Below are 21,368 nucleotides of genomic sequence, written 5' to 3' on the forward strand. Positions count from 1 at the left end.
TGTCCCTTCTTCATGTACCACAACATTTAACATACGTTTTTTTTTTCCCACTGCTTGCCATGCTATCCAAATGATGGAGTTGTTCTTGGTAATATTCAACACATCAAGTGTGTTCTAATCAGTTACAAAAAGAGCAAAAAAAAAAAGAAAAGAAGTGAATCACTGATAACGACAACACAAACACTCTAAGCTAGAGGAACTTGAAATCAGCTTTTCAAAGGTTAACATCCATTTGAAAAACATAAAAGAGCTCGACAACAGTGCAGGCAACAAGCATGGCCACTGCATTTAGCCCTGTAGCTCAACCCTATTTATGCCAATCACCCTACATACCGTAAAAACCTGCTTATAATATGAGGCTTTTTTTTTCCAAATTGTGTGCGGATCTGAATAAATTTCATCCTACATTCACAGTTTCAGCCTCGTTATATCTGTGCTGTTAGCATAAGGCTCCTAGCAAGAGGAGCCGCTCTCTAGCGTTGGCGTCCGCTGACTGTTTTGGTGGTTTCGGTTTCACCACACTGACCATGCGATCCTCGCGACCATGGTGCCCGCGACACACATGCGACTGGAAGGAGGTCGATTGCATCGATTGCGCCTCGCACGATGTAGGAATGGCAAAGGATCACTCAGCACATTACAACATGTCAATCGCGCTTTCGAGCAAATTCGGGATACTGACCACGTTTAGGGGTATCGAATAAAGGTTTCAACTGAAAGATGTTTCCAACAAGGAACTCTCGGCAGATACTACACGTACCGGGTGGCAACGATTGCGAAAACCTTGAATCTGAGAACACTTCCTAGGTACACATGCCGCAAGCACGGCACATGATGGCTGGCAGCTTATGTGCTGTCGCCCTAAGTCCATACAGCCTACTGGTTTCAGGACAGCGTGAAATTCTCTGATCATGTGTGTCGGTGCAAGAAGGGGTGCGCGGCTCATGATGGTTCATGGACGCCTGGTGAGGGGCGATGTTGGACATGAAAGCACAGAGCGAATATGCCTCGCGAGGCAACCGTGAAATATAGTACAAATAATTAACAATTTTGCCAATCTTTCTTCTCTCGCGTTATATGTAGATGAAGACATTCTTTTTTTCTTTTTTCGGTACCCTGAAATTACACCTCATCTGTCTCCTCAGGAACCTGTATGACGGACAAGAGGCCACAGTCAGAACTGGGCATGGTCTTACTGATTGGTTTCCGATCGAGAAAGGAGTGAGGCAAGGCTGCATACTGTCGCCCTGCCTATTTAACCTATATGCAGAGTGCATCATGAGGAAGGCCGGTCTGGACGAGTCTTCAGCTGGAGTGAAGATTGCTGGAAAACGTGTCAACAACCTTAGATATGCGGATGATACTACTTTAACGGCAGAAAGTGAAGTGGAACTCAAGAGACTTCTGATGCGTGTACAAGAAGAGAGTGAGAAGTTTGGGCTTAAACTGAACATTAAAAAGACGAAGATCATGGCGTCTTGCCCTATCAAGTCCTGGAGCATCAATGGACAAGAAGTGGAAGCTGTGACAGATTTTCTGTTCTTGGGCACCAAGATTACCTCGGAAGGAGACTGCAGCCATGAAATTAGGAGACGCCTGCTTCTGGGAAAGAGAGCAATGGTTAGCCTTGACCGCCTAGTAAAGAGCAGAGACATTAGTCTGCCAACCAAGATCCGTATAACCCGTGCTATGGCCTTTCCAGTTGTGATGTATGGATGCGAGAGTTGGACTGTGAAAAAGGCTGACCGCCGAAGAATTGACACGTTTGAATTGTGGTGCTGGCGAAGACTCTTAAGAGTTCCTTGGACTGCCAGAAGATCAAATCAGTCGATATTGTCGACCATAAACCCTGACTGCTCATTGGAGGGTCAAATTCTAAAGTTAAAGCTCAGCTACTTTGGTCATCTGATGAGAAGAGAGGAGTCGCTGGAGAAAGATTTGATGTTGGGAAAGGTTGAGGGTCGCCGGAGAAGGGGTAGGCAGCGAACGCGTTGGTTAGATGGCATCCTCGAGGCACTGCAGATGAAGTTATGTGATGTTAGGAAGATAGTGAGAGACCGGAAAGCGTGGCGTGACATGGTCCATAGGGTCACGAAGAGTCGGACACGACTGAACGACTAAACTGAAACTGAAACTGAAATTACACCTTGTACTATATGCGGGTTTTTATGGTACTAGCTTGCGGGGTGGTTATTAATGTAAAAATGCTATCAGCATAGCAGTGGATGAGCAATCTAGCACTGTTTGTCCTGAGGCAGCATGTGGACCAGCGCATTAGCACTCATGTTATTTATATTTAGACTAATGAGCAACCCAAGCTTGAAAAAGAAACGAGAAACTTCCACCATGTTCCCAACAAACGTTCAATAGACAGGCCTGTTTGTATTTCACTGGTGGGTAGGCTAGAGCAAGACTCATAATCCAAGATTGGTTTATAGGGTTTAACGTCCCAAAGCAGCTCAGGCTATGAGAGACGCGACAATACAAGAAGCCTAAAAGTGCAAATGCTTTCATCACTGTGCTGCAGAAATGAAATGCTCTATCCCATATTCTTGTCTTTCCTGCAGCTGATCTCCTCATATTTTCACTCTGCCAAACACAAAGCCTTCCTTCCAACACCTCAGCACACCTGCCAACTACGAAGAGCTGTTTGCTGGCACATGTGCTACTATTTAGTATATGGTTAAATCCATAAAGATGATTGCTTAAAAGATACCTTATGGATTTATATCAACAAGCACAATCCTTCACAGAGCTGATTAACAAATATTTAAACGAGATTCTCAGCTACCTCACTGAGTCACTCAAAACCAGAAGGTGACCTTTTTTTCTAAGGCCACAATTACATACACCTGGACATACAAGAAAACAGAGAGGTGCATTTTCTTTTTAGTCCATGCTTGCACATTTAAAAGACCTGTACCCCCAAGTGAAACATGCAAGTGGATGTTTTTTCTTTCTTGAAGCCACATTTACATAAAAAAATGCTCAATGTCTAAGGGCTTCGTAGCGTATGAGTAATGAAAAAAAAAAAAAGGTGTGTGTGTGTGTGTGGGGGGGGGGGTAGATAAAGACAGATTTATAAACACATCCTTAAAACATGAGTGGGATCAAACTATTGGATAGCTCAATGATGTGTGCAAAATATAGTACCCAACCACTACCCTTGAATGCCTATTCCCTCACATGTCAGCACCTGTCCAGTTTATACAGGAACATGCTACATTGCTCTGGAACCAACCATTCCTTTCATTCATTCACTGTTGGCAACCTTTCTTTATGAAACAAATGTGAAAAAAAAAGTCCCCCATGTTTCAATCGAATGGGATCATCAGAAAAAGAACCAATTGGAGTACCCACTCTACTACACACGAATGGAGTCGCTTTACACCAAGGGTCAAAGACTAGCTGCAAAATAAAACTCACGTGAGCTGCCTTCTTGCTCTGCACTGCACTCCCTGGGCTTCCGCTTGCACCTGCCATCTTGGCTGGTGATGGCGTTGCACCAAACCGTGGCTGGTCATGAAATGTACTCGACTGTGACACAGACTCCATGGTGCGGGACCTCCACTGCTGCTGCTGTTGCTGATGCCATTCCCTTGCCTCATCCTCATCTTCCCAATCGTAATGCGCCATACTAGACTTGGGGCGAGGCTTTGTGGCAACAGCAGGAGTGCTCCTCTTGCGAAAATAAAGCTCCCCATCTACACCACCGTCATCGTCCCGCTCCAGGAAGTCAGCTGAACGTGGTCTCATCAGCTGATTAGTAGCCATTGAGTTCGATAGGCTGTCTCCGTAGTGTGCCGAAACAGGCCGGCCTGCGTAGGCTGGCAAAGGCTCCTGAGCCCCGTAGAAATCGTAACCCTCGTAGCTGTTGTAGCCATCATAGGCACCACTGCAAATGTCGCCGGCATTTGGTGATATCGCGCCATGTCGCAGGGGCTTGGGGGGTGCGTTGGCATACACGGGATGGCATGGCCGCTGTCGCGGAGCGGCAGGAGGAGGAGGGCGCTGGTCATAGATGGGGCTGCGGGTGTAGGAGCATGGATACTGATCTCCACTGCCCAGGTAGTGGCCGTCGCCCACTGCACCAGCAGAGTATGCCTCAACCTCAAAGGACTCATCAGAGGGTCGCTGGGCATGTGGCTGAAGACCGTGCCTCTGTGGCCCCGCGTGTGGTGAGAACTGGTAGTCAGGAGGCAGGAAGCCCTGGGCACCGCCAGCTGCAGCTGGTGGCCCATGTGGTGGCGGCAATGCTTGGCGGCTGTGAAAAGATAAATGACAACTTTAACATACACTTTATAACAATCTCAATTCCTAATCAACTCCTTGCAGATGCAATCCACGAGCCAAACTCAAAATGGTATAGTAGGTGTAGTTTGATGTGTTGAAGAAATACAGGCTATGAGGGACGTCATAACGAGGTGCTCCAGATTAATTTAAACCACCTAAGGATCTTTACAGTGCCCTGTCACTGTACAGCACATGAGCACCTTCCCTGTTTTACCTCTGTCGAAACATGACCGCGGCAGCCGGGACTGAGCTCTGCTCTTCAGTTCAGTAGCCGAGCACGCTAATCACTCAGCCATCAGAGATTGATATCCACTGTAACGACCCGAATCATTATGTCTACTCTCAAATACTATGATATCTGTTTAAAGTAGACGTTGTGATGGGTAATGCCATTTACAATCTGTGGCAAACAAAAGTGCATAGATCATAGCGCTCACCATTAGACAGATGAAGCCCACTGCAAGGCAAAGGTATCTGCCAATGATTCCTACTCAACCTAATCCCAGTGCCACAAATTTCTTCCCATTATCACTCCACTCAATTTCCTCTGCCCTGGTAGCAATTCTCCTCCTCACATTCTAATATGGGAGTTCTCAATGACTTTTTTTTTTTGTCAGTGAACTCCAATAGCTTTCAAAAGATGCCAAGGAAACCCCCATGGTTTCCATCCCTTGCTGCTTAACATGCATGCAAAACTGATGAAGATGCACAGCGACAGAAAACAAATTTCTTAAGTTCAATTATAATCCCTGTCTTTAGAATAAAACAGTCAGCTATAAGCAGTTCAAAAATAATGCGAGTAATAGAAGGATAAGGGTTGAGGCATAAATGACATTAGGTGCTTGAGATATTCAAAAAGCACCAACAAGAAAAAGGAACCAAGTTTTAAAACCTCAGGACTAATAAACTATCAGTGGTTGACTCTTCTGTGTATCGCCTGCACTGCTAAACACAATTTATTTTCCTAATCATGAGCTTGCATTTGACTACCAGTCCCCATTGCTTTATTTCTTCTCCTTTCCTTGCAGTGTCAATCACACCAATGTTCTTGTTTTTTTTTCCAAGCTCAGCCTATATGCAAGTACAAACAGTTACATTTGTGGTTCATGAAGTCACTTGTAGGCTTCTACATAGGTGTACTCCTTACATCTCGCACCATAAGTTATGCGGCTCTATAGCCAAGCCACCTTTAGCAATTAAAATTAAATCATGGACATTGACAGCACCTAACTTCAAGTGATAAGCCTGCCTGCCATATACTTTCTGCAGTATTATCATTTTGTATTGCAAGAATATCAGAAATGAACCCTGTAAAAGAGCATAACCACCGCCTACTTGTAACTGAACACTCTAGACATATGAATAAGTCTTACCTTCGGTCGGCATCCTTTTGCATCAGAGCAGCAAGGGACATGGCATTCATCCATTGGCACATACTGGCATTGTTATCAGCAGCAAAATAGTAGGTTTTGGTGTTTTGATGCTCAGCCTGCAAACGAAAAATTTGGGGGCCGCTTAAGTTCCATCTTCAAAGGTATGCCATGACAACATTAATGGCTCGTGTCTGGGGTTCCCCTTGTTAATCCTCGTTCATATACATGCACATTGCTACTCGATTACATAACCAGTAATTCCTCAATTTGCCCCTCTTTTGTCTCACACATGCTTATTAGTACACATATACAAGCTGCCATATTATGTGAAAGAGAGCCCCGATATAAAGAGCTGCCTTAACCAAGCTGTTTGAATGTGCCTATGAGCAGAGGGCATGGGATCCAAGAGGTCCAGAAGGTTCGACTCTCGTCTCACCCTATCATATCAAAGGATTGGTCTGAGTTGGCAGCTCCTGCCATCTCATGTGTTCTCGTACCTCCCACAGCCCACCAACCAATCAGTGTCTGGCCACGTCACTGGCCAACTATTGCCTGCCAAAGGCTTGCTCACGATTTTTCGCTCACCATTCCGCTGACAACACCAAGCCAGATTTTCCGGAGAATAGGATCTACAATGCTATCACATTAATAAAACGGCAGCATGGAACAATGCTAGAACTTATAAGCACTCTAGGGGATGCAAACACCACGTTGAGTGATATTTTCACTCTCATGTGATGCATTTACTATATTATAGTGACTGAAACAATTATGGCTACATGTTTAATAAATGATTGCGAGCATCAATTATTGCAATGCTGGTGCGAGGCTGATTCCATTCTTCAGAGGTTCCAGGTAAACCAGATTAAAAAAACCATCTGTTCTACACAAGGAATCCCAACCTTGATAGAATGATCTACTCACTGCTAGAGTGGCATCAACACAAGAATAGAGACAAACATATTAAATGTGAAGCACTACATAGTGCATGGCACTATGCATTTTGTATTTGTCTCTATTCTTGTGCTCACGCCACTCTAGCTATGTACCAACCTGTTCAGGTACAACTAGTTTTGCAATTATCTACTCCCTACGAAAAATACTGAAAGAGATAGAGCCAACTTTAGACAGCCCTCATGAATGCATTTGCCCTCAGCAGTAAATAAATACCACACGCAACTTGTGATCTGAAGACTTGGTCATGTGAACAGTTAGACTGAAGAAGTACTGCAGCAGCTGAACGAGGGCACCGAGAGAGCTGAACAAGGAAACGAGGGCACCAGCAACGGGCCTACACTTCAGCATCCTATACCTCTACCGATTGCGTGCTTCTCTAATACACGTGTCACTGCTGCCTCTTCTGGAGCATCACCTCGATTCGATGTTACCGTCAGACAGAGGAGAGGAGAGAAGAAGCGTTCACGAGTTACACCACGAGTCTAACATCACAGAATAGACTGCATGTAGCCTGAAAGTCAGTCGGGGGGTCGCTCGTAGTACGGCTTCATTCACACTACATGCACAACATCGCTGCGCTTGCTGTTGTGCAATGAACAAGCTGATGAGGCTGGTACAACTTCATACGTTACGTCGCTGAGGTGGCGTAATACTACCATATTATCGGTGAGACAATGAACCACAACCAGTAAACTTGGCAAAATAGAAATGGCTTCCAGTCCATGACTACCAAATAAGCCTCCTTGCCGAGCACTGCAAACGCACTGACCACAAGATTACTTTCAAGAAGCAAGCACGTTGGTAAAGGAATATAATTGCAAATGACATCCCATTGAGTCATGATGCATACAGATCACAAAGGAGAAAGTAAAGAGGATCCCGGGAACTGTCCTCCGCACAAGTGAATGTCCTTTGTTATGTGGCAACAAAGGCAAAACTAAGGCTGCTGCCTGTTGCTGTTCATTCGTCTCTCAGTTGCTCCTGAAGAAGGGACTGGGTAGGTACCAAAATGGTGGGCATTGATACAGTAGAATGTTGAGCTAGTTGGTCTTTAGGCATAATGAAACATGCAGCTTAACAGATGACAATGCACAGAAGAGAGAGAGATGAGAAGAAAAAGAAAGAATTGTTAGATCACTGGGAGGATAGTGAAGGACGAAGTGAGGTGTACATGAAAATTTGGAAAGAAGTGTGCGGGCATAAATCATTAGTTGTCAGTGCAGCATCGTCCTCGTCTACGTGTGTGTGCACACCTCTTCTGTGCATTGTCGTCTATCCAGCTGCGTGTTTCACCATGTTTGGCATTGATAAATATTTATCAGCATTACTATCACGTCACTTTTAGTATAAGACAGATGCACATCAACAGACCACAACTGATTCACAAGTTGGAGCTTCTTAGGGCTGGCATATACTTCAAATACAAAAAAGAACTGAGGTAATAACTAAGGTTAAATTAAGATGTGCTAAACCCATTCTGCAATGGCACAGACTCGAACTGACATCATCAGATATAAAATTTCAAATCCAAAGCCTAAGATTAAAAAATGAGAACAAAGAAAACAAGCTTCAACAAGCTTCTCCTCAGACGTACCACAAATGAATGCTTCAGCGAAACCTTATCATCAGCTGTGCATGGCCTGATTTTGTAGCTCGGCAGCAGAATTGATCCCAAGCACTTTTCTTCTTCAGAACCTAAAAGGACAAAATTTGTACACTGTTTCTTAATATCCACAATGAAAGAAAAATAAGGGAGATTAGAAAATTCAATCCTCCCAGAAAAGCGAATACCAACCCGCACATGACATAGAGCATTAAAACAATTTATACTGTCATCAAGTACTGTACTACTACAGCTATTACAAGCAAAACAATGGGTGACAATAACAACACCTCTACTGCATTTCTTGACCTTATCTAACTCCCAAAAGATCTGTTTTCAGTGAAATAGAAATTTGGTTGTTATAATGTGGTAATATATTGTTACTATAGGCCAACACAAATTTGTCCTTCTATGTGCAACTAAATGCAGTTTAACAGTGTTAACTAAACACAATGAAAACATGGCAGAGAAGATGTGAACATTACTTTGGAGATATATAAAAGAAAAGAGAGGTTTACTGAAAAAATTAGGAGAATGCCTAAGCTTTGCCTTGAGCAGATGCAAAGTGCCTTTAACGTCACCTCTTCAATCCACAAAAAAACAAAACAAAAAACATTTAAGTTATTAATATTATTACTGTAATATCAGTGCACATCACAAATGCACGCGAACAGGCCATATGCACCACTACTCGTCCACTAGGTGCCCCTCTAGCACACTCCTTAATGGTTTATGCATTGTGTGCCATCATAGCCCACAAAGGACTTTGGGTTCAGACAGCATTGGTGGCAAATTAATTTTATTGAATCACTTTTTTCTGAAATACCCCCTCTAGCGGAACCTCTTTGCCAGTTTTGGCTTCATTTTGACCCAGCTTCAACTCTTTTCCTTAACTTGAATGTGCACTGTTTTAAAAAAAATTCCCATGCAAGGCCATGTGGTTGTGATGTCATGACACTGTTGATGAATCAGTATTTTTCCCGACTGCCATCTACGGCATCGGTTGTTTTTCGGTTAAACGACTGTATATGTTACTGCGTAAAACAGAGCAACTAAAACTAAAAAGCAATTTTGAATAATTTCTGAATATCTCATAACAGTAGACCGATGCACACATGCTCAACCATATACAGTCGTGCCCCGTTAATATGACCCCCGTTAATACGGACGACCCGAATTATGGACAGTTTTCCTGGGGACGAAACCTTTTCAATGTATTTATGCCTCGTTAATATGGAAACTCGCTGTCTGGACAATGGACAGGGGAAGAATGCAAACGGCCCATTTGGGCGCATGTATTCTGGTCTCGTTTATATGAACAGTGCTTGAAAAAAAGCAGAAGAGTCCGAAAGCAAGTTAAAGAAGGGCGAGCTGCCCGCGGACCTATGCGACAGCCGATACGGCCGGATGCCTGAACGAGTCCTGTGGGGTTGGAAAGAACCAAAGCGGGCGTGTCGCCATTTTTAGGGGGGGGGGGGGAGGGGGGAGCACAAGAGCGTAGAGCAACGTACTCAGCAAACCGAGGGTCAGTGTAAGAAAGACCTCGAAAAGGGGGAACCAGGAGATTTCTGGGTGCAGCAGAAGTGCCGCTGCAGTTGGGAAAGCATGCAACATGTGGTTGCAATAAATTCTGCTGAAAGTGAACACAAAGCCGGTAAAAACGTAAGAAAGAAATGACAGGAAGAAAAACAAGTGCCTACAGTGGCGGTGGGAACTGAAGTTTTCTTTCCCAAAGCACAATGTGTGTTCCATGAAGCCGTTAACGCTGTTCGGTGAGAGTTGAGACGCACTCGCAAAGTAGAGCTACAAAAGAAAGGCGACGTACGAGCACACAACCTACACTGGGCGTCCCGTCCTGGACGCGCTTCCCTATCATGTTCCTGGTTTTCATCTCTGTTGCGTTGCCGAACTGCCACATTTTGCGCCCCTGGGTCCGCATGTCGGCTTCGCTTTGAGTGAACGATGTGGCCTTGACAAGGTCTCAGCCCTTCGTAGTCGGCTAGCTATCGTTCTAAACTTTACTTCAGCGGCGCCAAGAAGATGGGATGTTCGAGAGCCCTCTGCATAGCAGCTTGCCAACTTGACTCCCTCGCTTACTTACGGAAACAGTACAAGTCAAAAAAGAGAGAATCAGAAGAACGGAAATGCAGAAGTGTTAACTAGGCAAAGAAGTGCAAAGCATCAGGAGCCTGTCACCCTCAACTTGACTCTGGCTTTTCGCATGGTGGGAGCTAAACGTAAAAAAAAAACAAAAAACAAAACAAAAACAGAGCTGAACGTAGGCGCGAAGTAAAAAATCTCTGAATACAAGCTGCAAAAGTCATCTCAGTCAGTCCAAGCCGTCACGGACTAGTATCTACAGCTCGGCTGTTTCCACGCCTCAGGAGAATCTCAAGCAGCTACTTAGCGGCTACTTTGGTCAGTGACGCGGCCATTTTGGAAGTGGCTGTGAGTAGAAAATCGGACGCTGATTCATCGGCCAGTGAGGAGTTCGTGTTTGAAAGTTCGACCAACACAAAGCCCACCATCACGCGTGTCATGGTACGCGAATCCTTCAGACAGCACTAAAATTTTTCGAAGACAACAATGACAAGGATAATGCACTCAAAATTGCCGGTGTTCTGCCAAATTTTTAGTCCAGTGCATACCATTATGTACAAAAGCAGTCATTAATTACACCTTTTTTTTCTCAATAAAATCCTTTTGTTTTTATTCATGACTCGTTATTATGGATGACTCGCTTTATGGACAGTTTTGGTCAGAAACCAAAGTGTCCATATTAACGAGACATGACTGTATATTGAAATCACTAACAAAATTCAATGTTGTTCTATCGCCTTCTTGAGTAGAAGTGCACGTGAAGAAATTTTATGCTGTTTTGTAGGAACGGTTTCCATTCACAGCGAGCAATCGTACAGTATGTCTTGTGCAGTCCTGGCAGCTCACAGTTGGCCTTAGCTTTGAAAACTACTTTTGAGAAATGCTGTTCCCCTAACACTGCTGTTCATGAATGAGAGTAAGTACTATTGACATATGTGTGCACAGCATTGCACGTGACGTGTGCAGAATTGCAGGGTTAAAAGGAAGACAGTTTGCTTACAAACCTTTGTAATAGAAAAGGCAGTAGTCTGAAAGAATGCACCAGCGCTTTTTCCATTGCTTTATCGTTGCTCCCTCAAGTTTGTAGAGCCAGCCCTTGATTACTACTTCTGCTTGGTTGTCTCTCCTGACAACTGGAGACCTGGAAAAGTGCAAAAATATGTTGTGCTAAGTAACAGCCACCTTTCACCCAACCCACAGAGTCTCACACAACCACTGCATGCTGACAGCGCAACCGCACATTAGTCCATGAAACTAGACCGTGGTTTGATGGACTACCTGACAGCACTCAGAACCATGCTCTACAATTATCAGTCATGTCCAAAATTATGAGTCACAATAAAAGATCTAGTACTGAACTAAGTTTTTTAAAACTATTGCCACACTGGCAGTTTAGCTGGCCACTGCAAAGTAACTGAAGGCACAAGTTTGTACCAGAGTGGTTCAATGCATTGGTAGCTATTCTTTGATGGTAGGTGCAGTCCGATAAGACTAAGAGCATTATGGACTGATGGGCACAGATAATGCACTAAAACACTTGCGTATGGGGCCCGATATCTAAAATTTTGTATCACGAACAAACGCAGAATGACACTGTGAAGACAAGAATGCCAGCTTTTTCCAGAAAAACTTTCAATTTTGAGGACTTCGAAGTGGCATGCTAGCAAAATGAGAGTTAGAGAAATGCATTCTCTGTTTAACAATTCCTTGCACTTGCACAAAAACTCTCAAGATTATTGAATCTGCTGGAGAACTAGTGAATTAATTGAAAAATGATAAACATAAAAGACTATTTTGGCGAATGCTAAACTACGACTTATTTTTCCCGAAGGAAGCAATTACTTTACTGACCTACAAAAACTAGATATAAATTACAATGTGACATGTTTATGACAACAAATGTCAAAGGAAGCAGAAAACCAACCGTATGTTTCCCGAGAACTTTCTTCTTAGGCTCTGAAAACAGAAGAGAATAGGGAGAGGCAGTGGGGGAACGTCAGAAAGAACAGGCTTTAATAGCCATTTAATTTCGAAGATCAGTCGCAAATGTCAACAAGCTTACCTTCCTAAGCTCCATCTTTAAGCGTTGACAAGGTGTGTACACACAAGTCCCTGAAAAAGCACCATGGGATAATGACCACATGTGCTCCGATCAATGCAGAAGCTAAAACACGGTACATATCGAGCGTAAACAAACAGGGCTACTAGGTTCCGGATCGATACGACGGAACAGTGCCACCTAAGCATAACTTCCTGATTTCATCCCTGACAAAAAGTAGCTCGATAGTTCTAAATAAGAAAATGAAATACTTAGTATGCTCTCTTGAAAATGCAAGAGCAATGATATAACTTCGACGATATGCCTCTGCAGGAAGAACACAGCGTTTTGAAATGCCCGCCAAACGGACCATTGAGCTGTCAAAGAGCGCCCGGAAAAGTCATATTTGAACCTCTCGAGGACGGTTATTGAAAAGTTCATGTTAATTGCACCAAACGGACACTCGTTAGCTGGGAAAGCAAATACGGCTGTCGAGACGCTTGCGTATTGAATACCGAACAATTCGCAACCACTGTCAGTGATCTACAAAGAAGGGCATTTACTAGGGGAATGTTTTCACGGGAAGCCAAAGCTGTGAACCGCTTTCGCTTCGGAAACAAGCCATGCGTCCAGCTTCTCCTACAACGCACCACATTGTAGTACAACTGCGTTGACCGTCTAATGATCACAGGCGCTTGGGAGCATCTCCCAGCGCTGCCCTACTTAAGCCGAGCAAAAGAAGACGGAGCGAATACTCGCTCTTGAGCGCACCAAACCGTGAAGGTGATTGCTTTAAACTTTCGCTAGTGTGAGCTTTTCTTGCGAGAAAAACTAAGAACGCCCTGTCACTTTATTAGAAATAGAAACTGTTCCGGAGCGGCCCCGAGAAGAAAGAAAGAAACCGCAAGCGAAAGGGCGAATTGGCCCCGAAGCGGTTCCTCACCTTGGAAGAAATCTTGCCGCCGCGGCGGAGGCCGCCGTAATCACAGCACGGACGGAAGCTCACCGGTGTTATTGAACCCGCGCTGCCACGCTACGTTGACTCTGAACTCCGCATGGCTCGATGCCGGCAGTTGCCGGGTTCGTCACGAACAAGCATCACGCCGACGGTCGAGCGCAACCGTAACGACATAAAATAAGACCGCAGACCTCACCAAGAATTCAGTAGTACTGTGCACCAGTCCGACGACTCGGGACATGCCATGTTGAGTATGTAAGAACCGCATAAGGTTGAGCCGGAGGACTAGGACTCCAACTAGTTACGCTCAGGGCTGTTGACACATATGGGCAAAAATCTCATTTTACATGCGCTGGCAATGACAAGATGCTGCTGCCAGCCATTATGAAATTCCTGGGGGCCCCTCTTCGCTCGCTGCCTTCGCCCTTCGCTCTCTCCTGTCCAGCATTTCTGTGTTTACGTTACGTCACAAGACAGGTCGCGACACCTCGCGGACGCTTTATACAAACTTTCTCGTTCCAAGAGTATGCCAGAGAGGGGGCTACATGTGTATAGACCAACACCGTATTTACATACAAAGGGGGCGCTCGCGGCGTCGCAGCCGACTGGGGGTGAAAAATAGGGTTAGGGCCCATAGGAATACATGGAACCGAAATATTTCTAAGCAGTTTTTTAATTTCAAGAGACATCTATGATGTCCTTATTCTGTGCAGAGTAACCGTGAATATCCTCGAACAGATCGTGAAAGTATGAAATATCATAACCGAGGCGAAGTTTAAAACACCGCGAAACGTATGGGGGTGCGAGTTGGGAGGGCGACCTATAAAAACCCAAGTAAACGCAACTTACCGCAACATTTTTTTTCGTTTCGCAAAGCACAGAAGTGGTGGCCGGCCGTTAAACACTGGCCAGCGCCTTGAAGAAGTATGCTGCGTTATTGCGGAGGCGGTCTACTTTTAAAACTCCCCGAATAATCTATGTTGTGAATCCAGACGCCCCCAAAATGCTCATGTAGCGAATCACGTAGATTTGTTTACAGTCTGATATGCTGTCACATGGAGTAAATTAGCTTGATTATACTGTCCCTCAAGTGATACACTAGACAGAATTACATTTAAAAGGCAGTTGTCAAACGCCGTACGACAATACGGACCTAACGAGAGTCGCGCATTGCAGCAGACGACAGCGCAGCTGGCGATAACCACCGCGGCCTCCTCCAGCTCCGGAGCGTCTGCTAGCGACATCGCCGGTGGTGCATTGCCGTCTGCAACTGTGCGCGGTCAGTTTATCGCGCTGTGAACGGTCCCGCAAGTCGTCAGACTTGCATTACTTGCAAGAGAATGTAGTGTGCCAGGCAACATGATGTCGGGGCGTGATACAAGACGTTCACCAAAAAATTAGAAGGGTTCAACGCTGCGGAACCGAATAAAATGTTGCGGTAAGTTGTGTTTACATGTGTTTCTATGGGTCGTCCTCCCAATTCGCATCCGCATACGTTTCGCGGTATTTTAAAAACACTTCGCCTCGTTAATGAGATTTCATACCTTCGTGATCTGTTCTAGGATGCTCATGGTTGCTCTGTACCGAATAACGAGATCATAGGTGCGCCGTGAAATTACAAAATTGCTTTGAAATTTTTCGGGTTCATGTATTCCTATAGGCGCTATCACTATTATTATTTGAAACTTCATTGCCGCCGATACAGGAGGTTCCCCTACTTCCCCACCCAGATACTCAGATACGTAGACCCGAATAGGGGGCTGGGACTCCGCGACTAGAAGCGGGCAAGGATACATTGATTCTTCGCAGCCTCAGCCGCCAGGCGGACGACTTGTTTTTGGGTCTCAAGGGTTTCACTTTGGAGAAGGGATTCCCAAGCTTCCGTGTCATGAATGTTGGCCACTGCTCCAGGCGAAAAGGCGACAGGAGAGCCACCGCATCGCGCTTACGTCACAGAACGGTGTTAGTCTATGCATAATATATAAATATTGTAGTGTGGTAATCTTCATCGATATAACCACTGACATGCGTCGCGTGCTGCCGCTCTCAAGGACGAAGAAGTTGTTCGCTGCCTTGCTCTTTCGCCACGCCTGACGCTCCGCTGCGAGTCCCTCCTAAGCGCCTGGATCTATCTGGGTTTACCGAATAAGCTCACCCCTACAATTGGTGCAGGTGCTGCTGGGTACGTTCCCGTCCACCCAGGAACTAAGAAGCCGCACATTACCCTCCGCTTCCAGCATGCCGGACGACACTGCCTCGACATCGTCGCCCCTCCCAACCACCGTGCTGTATTCTGGAGCTCTCCGGCAGCGTGATCCGTGCCTCTTCAGTGGCACAGCCGACCAGGACGTCGACGATTGGTTGTCGGCATATGAGCGCGTCAGTAGCTACAACAGATGGGACGACGCTATCAAGCTAAGCAATGTAATTTATTATCTTACTGACGTGGCGAACCTCTGGTTTCGCAACCATGAGGCAGACCTGCCATCTTGGTTTGCATTTAAAAAGAATTTTGCGGAAGTGTTCGGCCGCCCTGCAGTTCGCAAGCTCCGGGCAGAACAACGCTTGCGTGAGCGCACTCAGCAAGTCGAAGAGTCGTTCACTAGTTATATAGAGGACATCGTGGAGCTATGCAAGCGTGTCGATCCGCTAATGACCGAAGCGGATAAGATCGAAAACATCATGAAAGGCATCTCTGACGACGCGTGCCAAATGCTCTGGGTAAAAAATCCTGCCACGGTGAGTGACGTGATCAAGCTTTGCCAGAGCTACGACGTGCTTCGTAAGAAGCGCGCTTCTACCCGGCGGTCCGGTGTTAGAGACGACGCCATCTCTACACTAGCGCTGGGCGGTTCCACCCCATCAGAGGACAGCCCTTTACTTCAGCAAATCAAAGCCTTCGTTCGAGAAGAGGTCGCCCGCCAGCTATCGCTGGTCCCTCAGTTACAGGATACTGGCCGCCTTGCTCCTGACATGGCTCCGTCTTTGGCCCCTACCATACGGCGTGCCGTTCAAGATCACATCGCTGATATCCTTCCGCCCAGCTCCATGCTCCCGCCCAGCCCTGTGCTGCCGCCCAGCCCCGTGCCGGCGCAAGTAACGGCACCACTGACTTACGCCCAAGTTGCGGCCAGGCCGGTCATGCCATCAGCATCTCCTTCCTACCAGGCCGCTCCTTCCAACCTTCATTCGCCTTTGCCTGGGTCTGCATTCCATGTCCCTATTCCAAGGGTACGCCAACGCCCTACGAACCCTTGGCGTACCGCGGACAACCGGCCAATCTGCTACTCTTGCGGGCTGCCGGGCCATGTCGCACGCCTTTGCCGCCAACGCCTTCCACCTTCTCGACCTGAACTATGGAACTACTCCTACAATACAGACCAGCCCTCGCCGAGAAATCCGCCCAGTTCCGACTTCGTATCTCGTGACAATCAAATGTACACAACTCGCCGATCACCTTCCCCTCGTCGCCGTTCCCCGTCCCCACTCCGACGTTCTACCGGCACTGTTGAGGGAAACTAACAGTCGCAGTTCCCGGGGCAAGAACTGAGCTTGGTTCGAACTCTTCAAGTCCTCGGTGTTCTCCCACTAACGTAATTCAAGTGTTTGTCGACGGCGTCGCAGTACTCGCTCTTGTCGACACGGGCGCTGCCGTATCCGTCATCAGTGAAGCTCTTTGCCGTCGTCTTCGTAAGGTGACCACCGCACTTTCCGACTTTTCGCTTCGCACCGCCTCATCACAGCGCATTCATCCCTCAGCGGCGTGCACGGCCCGTGTTCTCATCGAAGAAGTCTTATACACCATCGAGTTTATTGTACTGTCTCGCTGCTCACACGACATCATCCTGGGCTACGATTTCCTTTCCACTCATCATGCTGTTATTGACTGCGCCCGCGCGGAAGTTTCCTTTTTACCTCTTTGTGATACCGTCTTGTGTGACGTCCCTACCCGGCCTGCAAAACTCCTCGTCGCCAATGACACAGACATTCCTCCATTTTCTGCTGCCCTCGTTCCACTCTCCTGTGAAAGTGTTATTAGTTCGACTGTCTTCTTCACACCTTCCGACGCCGCTTCACGCCATCCCTGCCTCCTGCTTCCATTTGCTGTCCTCAAGTTCGAAGATGGCCTTAATGCAATGTACGTCTCAAATCCATTTTCGTGCCCGTCCGTCCTGCTACGCGGCGAGTGTCTCGGTCGTATTGAAGAACTTGATCCCGCGCTTGTAAATACTCTTCCTGCAACGCCTACTTCATTAGACGTTAATGTGCTCAGCTCTTGCGATACAGCGACCGCTTCGACACCACCCGATGTTCTTCAACAAGCTATTGACGCAGATCTTCAACCCGCACAACGCGATCAACTCGCTGCTCTTCTACAGAACTTCACTTCTGCCTTCGACCTTCCTCACACTGCTCTGGGTCGCACGTCTGTCGTTGCGCACGCAATCGACACTGGTACAAACGCACCTTTACGACAGCGTCCTTATCGCGTGTCGGCCTCTGAGCGCCAAGTCATTGCTGACAACGTGGACGACATGCTTCGCCGGGGCGTCATACAGCCATCTAAGAGTCCATGGGCTTCTCCGGTTGTTTTGGTCACCAAGAAAGATGGTTCCATCCGGTTTTGCGTCGATTACCGTAGGCTTAACAAAATCACGCGCAAAGATGTCTATCCTTTGCCGCGAATCGACGACGCCTTGGACTGTTTACAGGGAGCCGAGTATTTCTCCTCTTTGGATTTGCGCTCCGGCTACTGGCAGGTACCGATGGCTGATAATGACCGCTCGAAAACTGCCTTTATAACACCGGATGGATTATACGAGTTCAACATTATGCCCTTTGGCCTCTGCAATGCCCCAGCTACTTTCGAGCGCCTGATGGACACTGTTCTTCGTGGACTGAAGTGGCAGACCTGTCTTTGTTACCTGGATGACATCGTAGTTTTTTCTACCGACTTTTCTTCTCACCTTCTCCGCCTAAAGTATGTCCTCACGTGTCTCGCCGACGCTGGGCTTCAGTTGAATTTGAAGAAGTGCCACTTTGCCGCTCGAAAACTCACAATTTTAGGTCACGTAGTCTCTAAGGAAGGCATTCTTCCCGACCCCACCAAACTTCGCGCAGTTGCAGAGTTCCCGAAGCCAACCTCCCTGAAGCAGCTTCGGAGCTTTATCGGTCTCTGCTCCTACTTTCGACGTTTCATCTTGAACTTCGCCTCTATCATCGCTCCTCTGACCCAGCTCCTTGCCGGCAGCTCCGACCTTTCCACCTGGACTCCAGCCTGCGATAAAGCCTTCGACACTTTACGCCGCCTTTTGGTTTCGCCGCCCATTCTACGCCACTTTGATCCGGCTGCGCCTACGGAGATCCACACTGATGCCAGCTGTATTGGGCTTGGTGCCGTCCTTACCCAACGTAAGCCTGGTTACAGCGAGTATGTTGTGGCATACGCCAGCCGAACATTGACAAAGGCAGAATCTAATTATTCAGTCACAGAAAGAGAATGTTTGGCCATTATTTGGGCCATCGGAAAATTTCGTCCTTATGTGTATGGTCGACCGTTTTACGTTGTGACCGATCACCACGCTTTGTGCTGGCTTGCCTCTCTGAAAGACCCATCCGGTCGCCTTGCTCGCTGGGCTCTTCGTCTCCACTAGTTTGACATTTCATTTATCGATCAGGCCTGAAGCATACGGACGCGGATGCTCTTTCCCGCTCGCCATTGCCTAGAGATACTTCGTCTGACCACGTCTGTGCCTACGATTTGTCGACTCTTACTACTATCGACATGGCTACCGAGCAGCGGAATGACCCCTGGATCAATGCACTTTTGGATTTTCTCTCAAGTCCTACTCCCGGTCATTCATCCAAAGCGCTCGTCCGCCAAGCCCACCACTTCTCCATTCGTGACGGTCTTCTCTATCGCCGCAATTATTTGCTTGATGGACGGAAGTGGCTTCTAGTCATCCCGCGTCATCTCCGTGCCGACATTTGTGCTGCGTACCATGGTGACCCACAATGTGCTCACGGTGGCGTATTGAAAACCTACACGCGCCTACGTCTGCGATTTTACTGGCGTGGAATGTACCGCTTCGTACGACATTTCGTGCGCGCTTGCGAATCTTGTCAACGCCGAAAAACTCCTCAGAAGTCCTCTGTTTCGTTGCAGCCGTTACCCTGCCCTGATCGTCCGTTTGACCGGGTTGGCAAAGATCTCTATGGCCCTCTTCCTACTACTGCTGCTGGAAACCGGTGGATTATTGTGGCAGTAGACCATCTGACTAGCTACACTGAAACATCACCGTTACCCTCTGCCTCTGCAAGAGACGTTGCTTTGTTCATTCTCAACAACTTGATTCTTCGCCACGGGACTCCGAAGGAGCTACTCAGTGACCGCGGACGCCTTTTCTTGTGCGACGCTCTCGAGGCTCTACTGAAAGAATGTCGCATCATTCATCGCACCGCTACTTCTTACCACCTTCAGACGAATGGCCTGACAGAACGCTTCAACCGTACTCTGAGTGACATGCTGGCCATGTACGTCAACGACGCTCATTCCAACTGGGACCAAGTTCTTCCCTTCGTAACCTACGCGTACAACACTGCGATACAGACCACCACTGGATTCTCTCCCTTCTTTCTTCTTTACGGGCGCGAGCCAACCTGCACAATGGACGCGCTTTTTCCCTACCGCCCTGATGTTTCTGAATCGACGCCACTCTCGGACGCCGCCCAGTACGCAGAAGAATGCCGTCAGCTCGCTCGTTCGCTTACAAAGGAAAATCAGTGGCAACAAAAACACCATCGTGACACTGGTGAGGCGCCTTCATATGCGCCCAACTCCCTGGTGTGGCTCTGGGTTCCTGCCACAACCGCCGGCCTGTCAAAGAAGCTTCTTGCTCGGTATCACGGTCCATACCGAGTCCTTCAAAAAACATCTCCTGTGAACTACGTAGTTGAGCCCGTTACGCCATCTGCGGACTTGCGTCGCCGTGGACGCGAAATAGTTCATGTGGACCGAATCAAGCCCTACTACGGTCCGTCTGTCCTTTCGGCACCATGAGTCGCCACGATGGCTCCTTCTTTGCCCGGGGGGAAACTGTAGTGTGGTAATCTTAATCGATATAACCACTGACATGCGTCGCGTGCTGCCGCTCTCAAGGACGAAGAAGTTGTTCGCTGCCTTGCTCTTTCGCCACGCCTGACGCTCCGCTGCGAGTCCCTCCTGAGCGCCTGGATCTATCTGGGTTTACCGAATAAGCTCACCCCTACAATATATATTTGTATTGTGCTTGTTTGCGGGAAGTATGAGATTATTTTTATCTTGGAATAGAGGGCAGTTAGGAAAACGTTACGGATGGAGGAGCAGTACATCTTATGCGTGCTCTGCCCTTTTTTTATTTTTTTTTTTTTTTCACGTATTCAGGGCTTTACTCACATGCCAGGAAGAGTTTCCGTGAACACATTCAGAATGAACTGCAGCCGTTTTTGGAGTTAGGGGATTGCGAATCGAGAGCCTGACAATGAGTGTACAAGTTAACTCGCCTCTCGAAGTTACTGCTATGATATTCTGCACGGCTACTTTGTGGATGTTTTGTGGAAAAATATAAACAAGATTTTAAACCGTTCTCTTACAGATCACAGCGTTTCCGAATTAACATTAAATGCCTCTCTGGTATCTGGTGTTGAGTTGGCGGAAGCTTTCAATCATCATTTTGTCAACATAGTTTCGAGTTCACATCATTCTGAGGCAATAAATGGAATTAACAGAAACAGCGATAGTTTGTACTTAAGGCCGACAGATGAGAGTGAGATTCATGCAGAATTCATTTCTATGAATAATAGTACGGTTTGCGATATTGATGACATACAAATCAAGCCGGTTATATACGTTTTAGATTTGATCTTACCGCAGCTTTCGTTTATATATAACTTGGTCCTTTCAACAGGAACCTTTCCTCGGAAAATGCAGGCATCAAAGGTAATAGTGCTGTTTAAAGGAGGCGATAAAAATAACTTGTCAAACTACCGTCCAATATCTATTCTACC

At 46.8% G+C, this 21,368-nt stretch overlaps 1 protein-coding gene across 3 annotated transcripts in view; it reads right to left on the minus strand.

Moving 5' to 3' along the window:
• The window catches only part of LOC146190335 (uncharacterized), a 61,558-nt gene extending 47,781 nt beyond the window's left edge, over positions 1 to 13,777 (minus strand). For all 3 annotated transcript variants that reach the window (XM_084600803.1, XM_084600804.1, XM_084600802.1), the window contains exons 1-7: positions 13,308 to 13,777; positions 12,389 to 12,438; positions 12,251 to 12,282; positions 11,331 to 11,467; positions 8,218 to 8,318; positions 5,667 to 5,782; positions 3,427 to 4,264 (exon numbers count right to left, since the gene is read on the minus strand). In XM_084600803.1, coding sequence (XP_084456929.1) covers positions 3,427 to 4,264; positions 5,667 to 5,782; positions 8,218 to 8,318; positions 11,331 to 11,467; positions 12,251 to 12,282; positions 12,389 to 12,403 — 1,239 coding nt within the window. In that variant the 5' untranslated portion in view covers positions 12,404 to 12,438; positions 13,308 to 13,777. The remainder of the gene's footprint in view (positions 1 to 3,426; positions 4,265 to 5,666; positions 5,783 to 8,217; positions 8,319 to 11,330; positions 11,468 to 12,250; positions 12,283 to 12,388; positions 12,439 to 13,307) is intronic.
• Positions 13,778 to 21,368: the final 7,591 nt, after the last annotated feature.

Source organism: Amblyomma maculatum, chromosome 4, assembly GCF_055883805.1.
Source record: "Amblyomma maculatum isolate TAMU_Amacu chromosome 4, ASM5588380v1, whole genome shotgun sequence".
Taxonomy (NCBI): Eukaryota; Metazoa; Arthropoda; class Arachnida; order Ixodida; family Ixodidae; genus Amblyomma; species Amblyomma maculatum.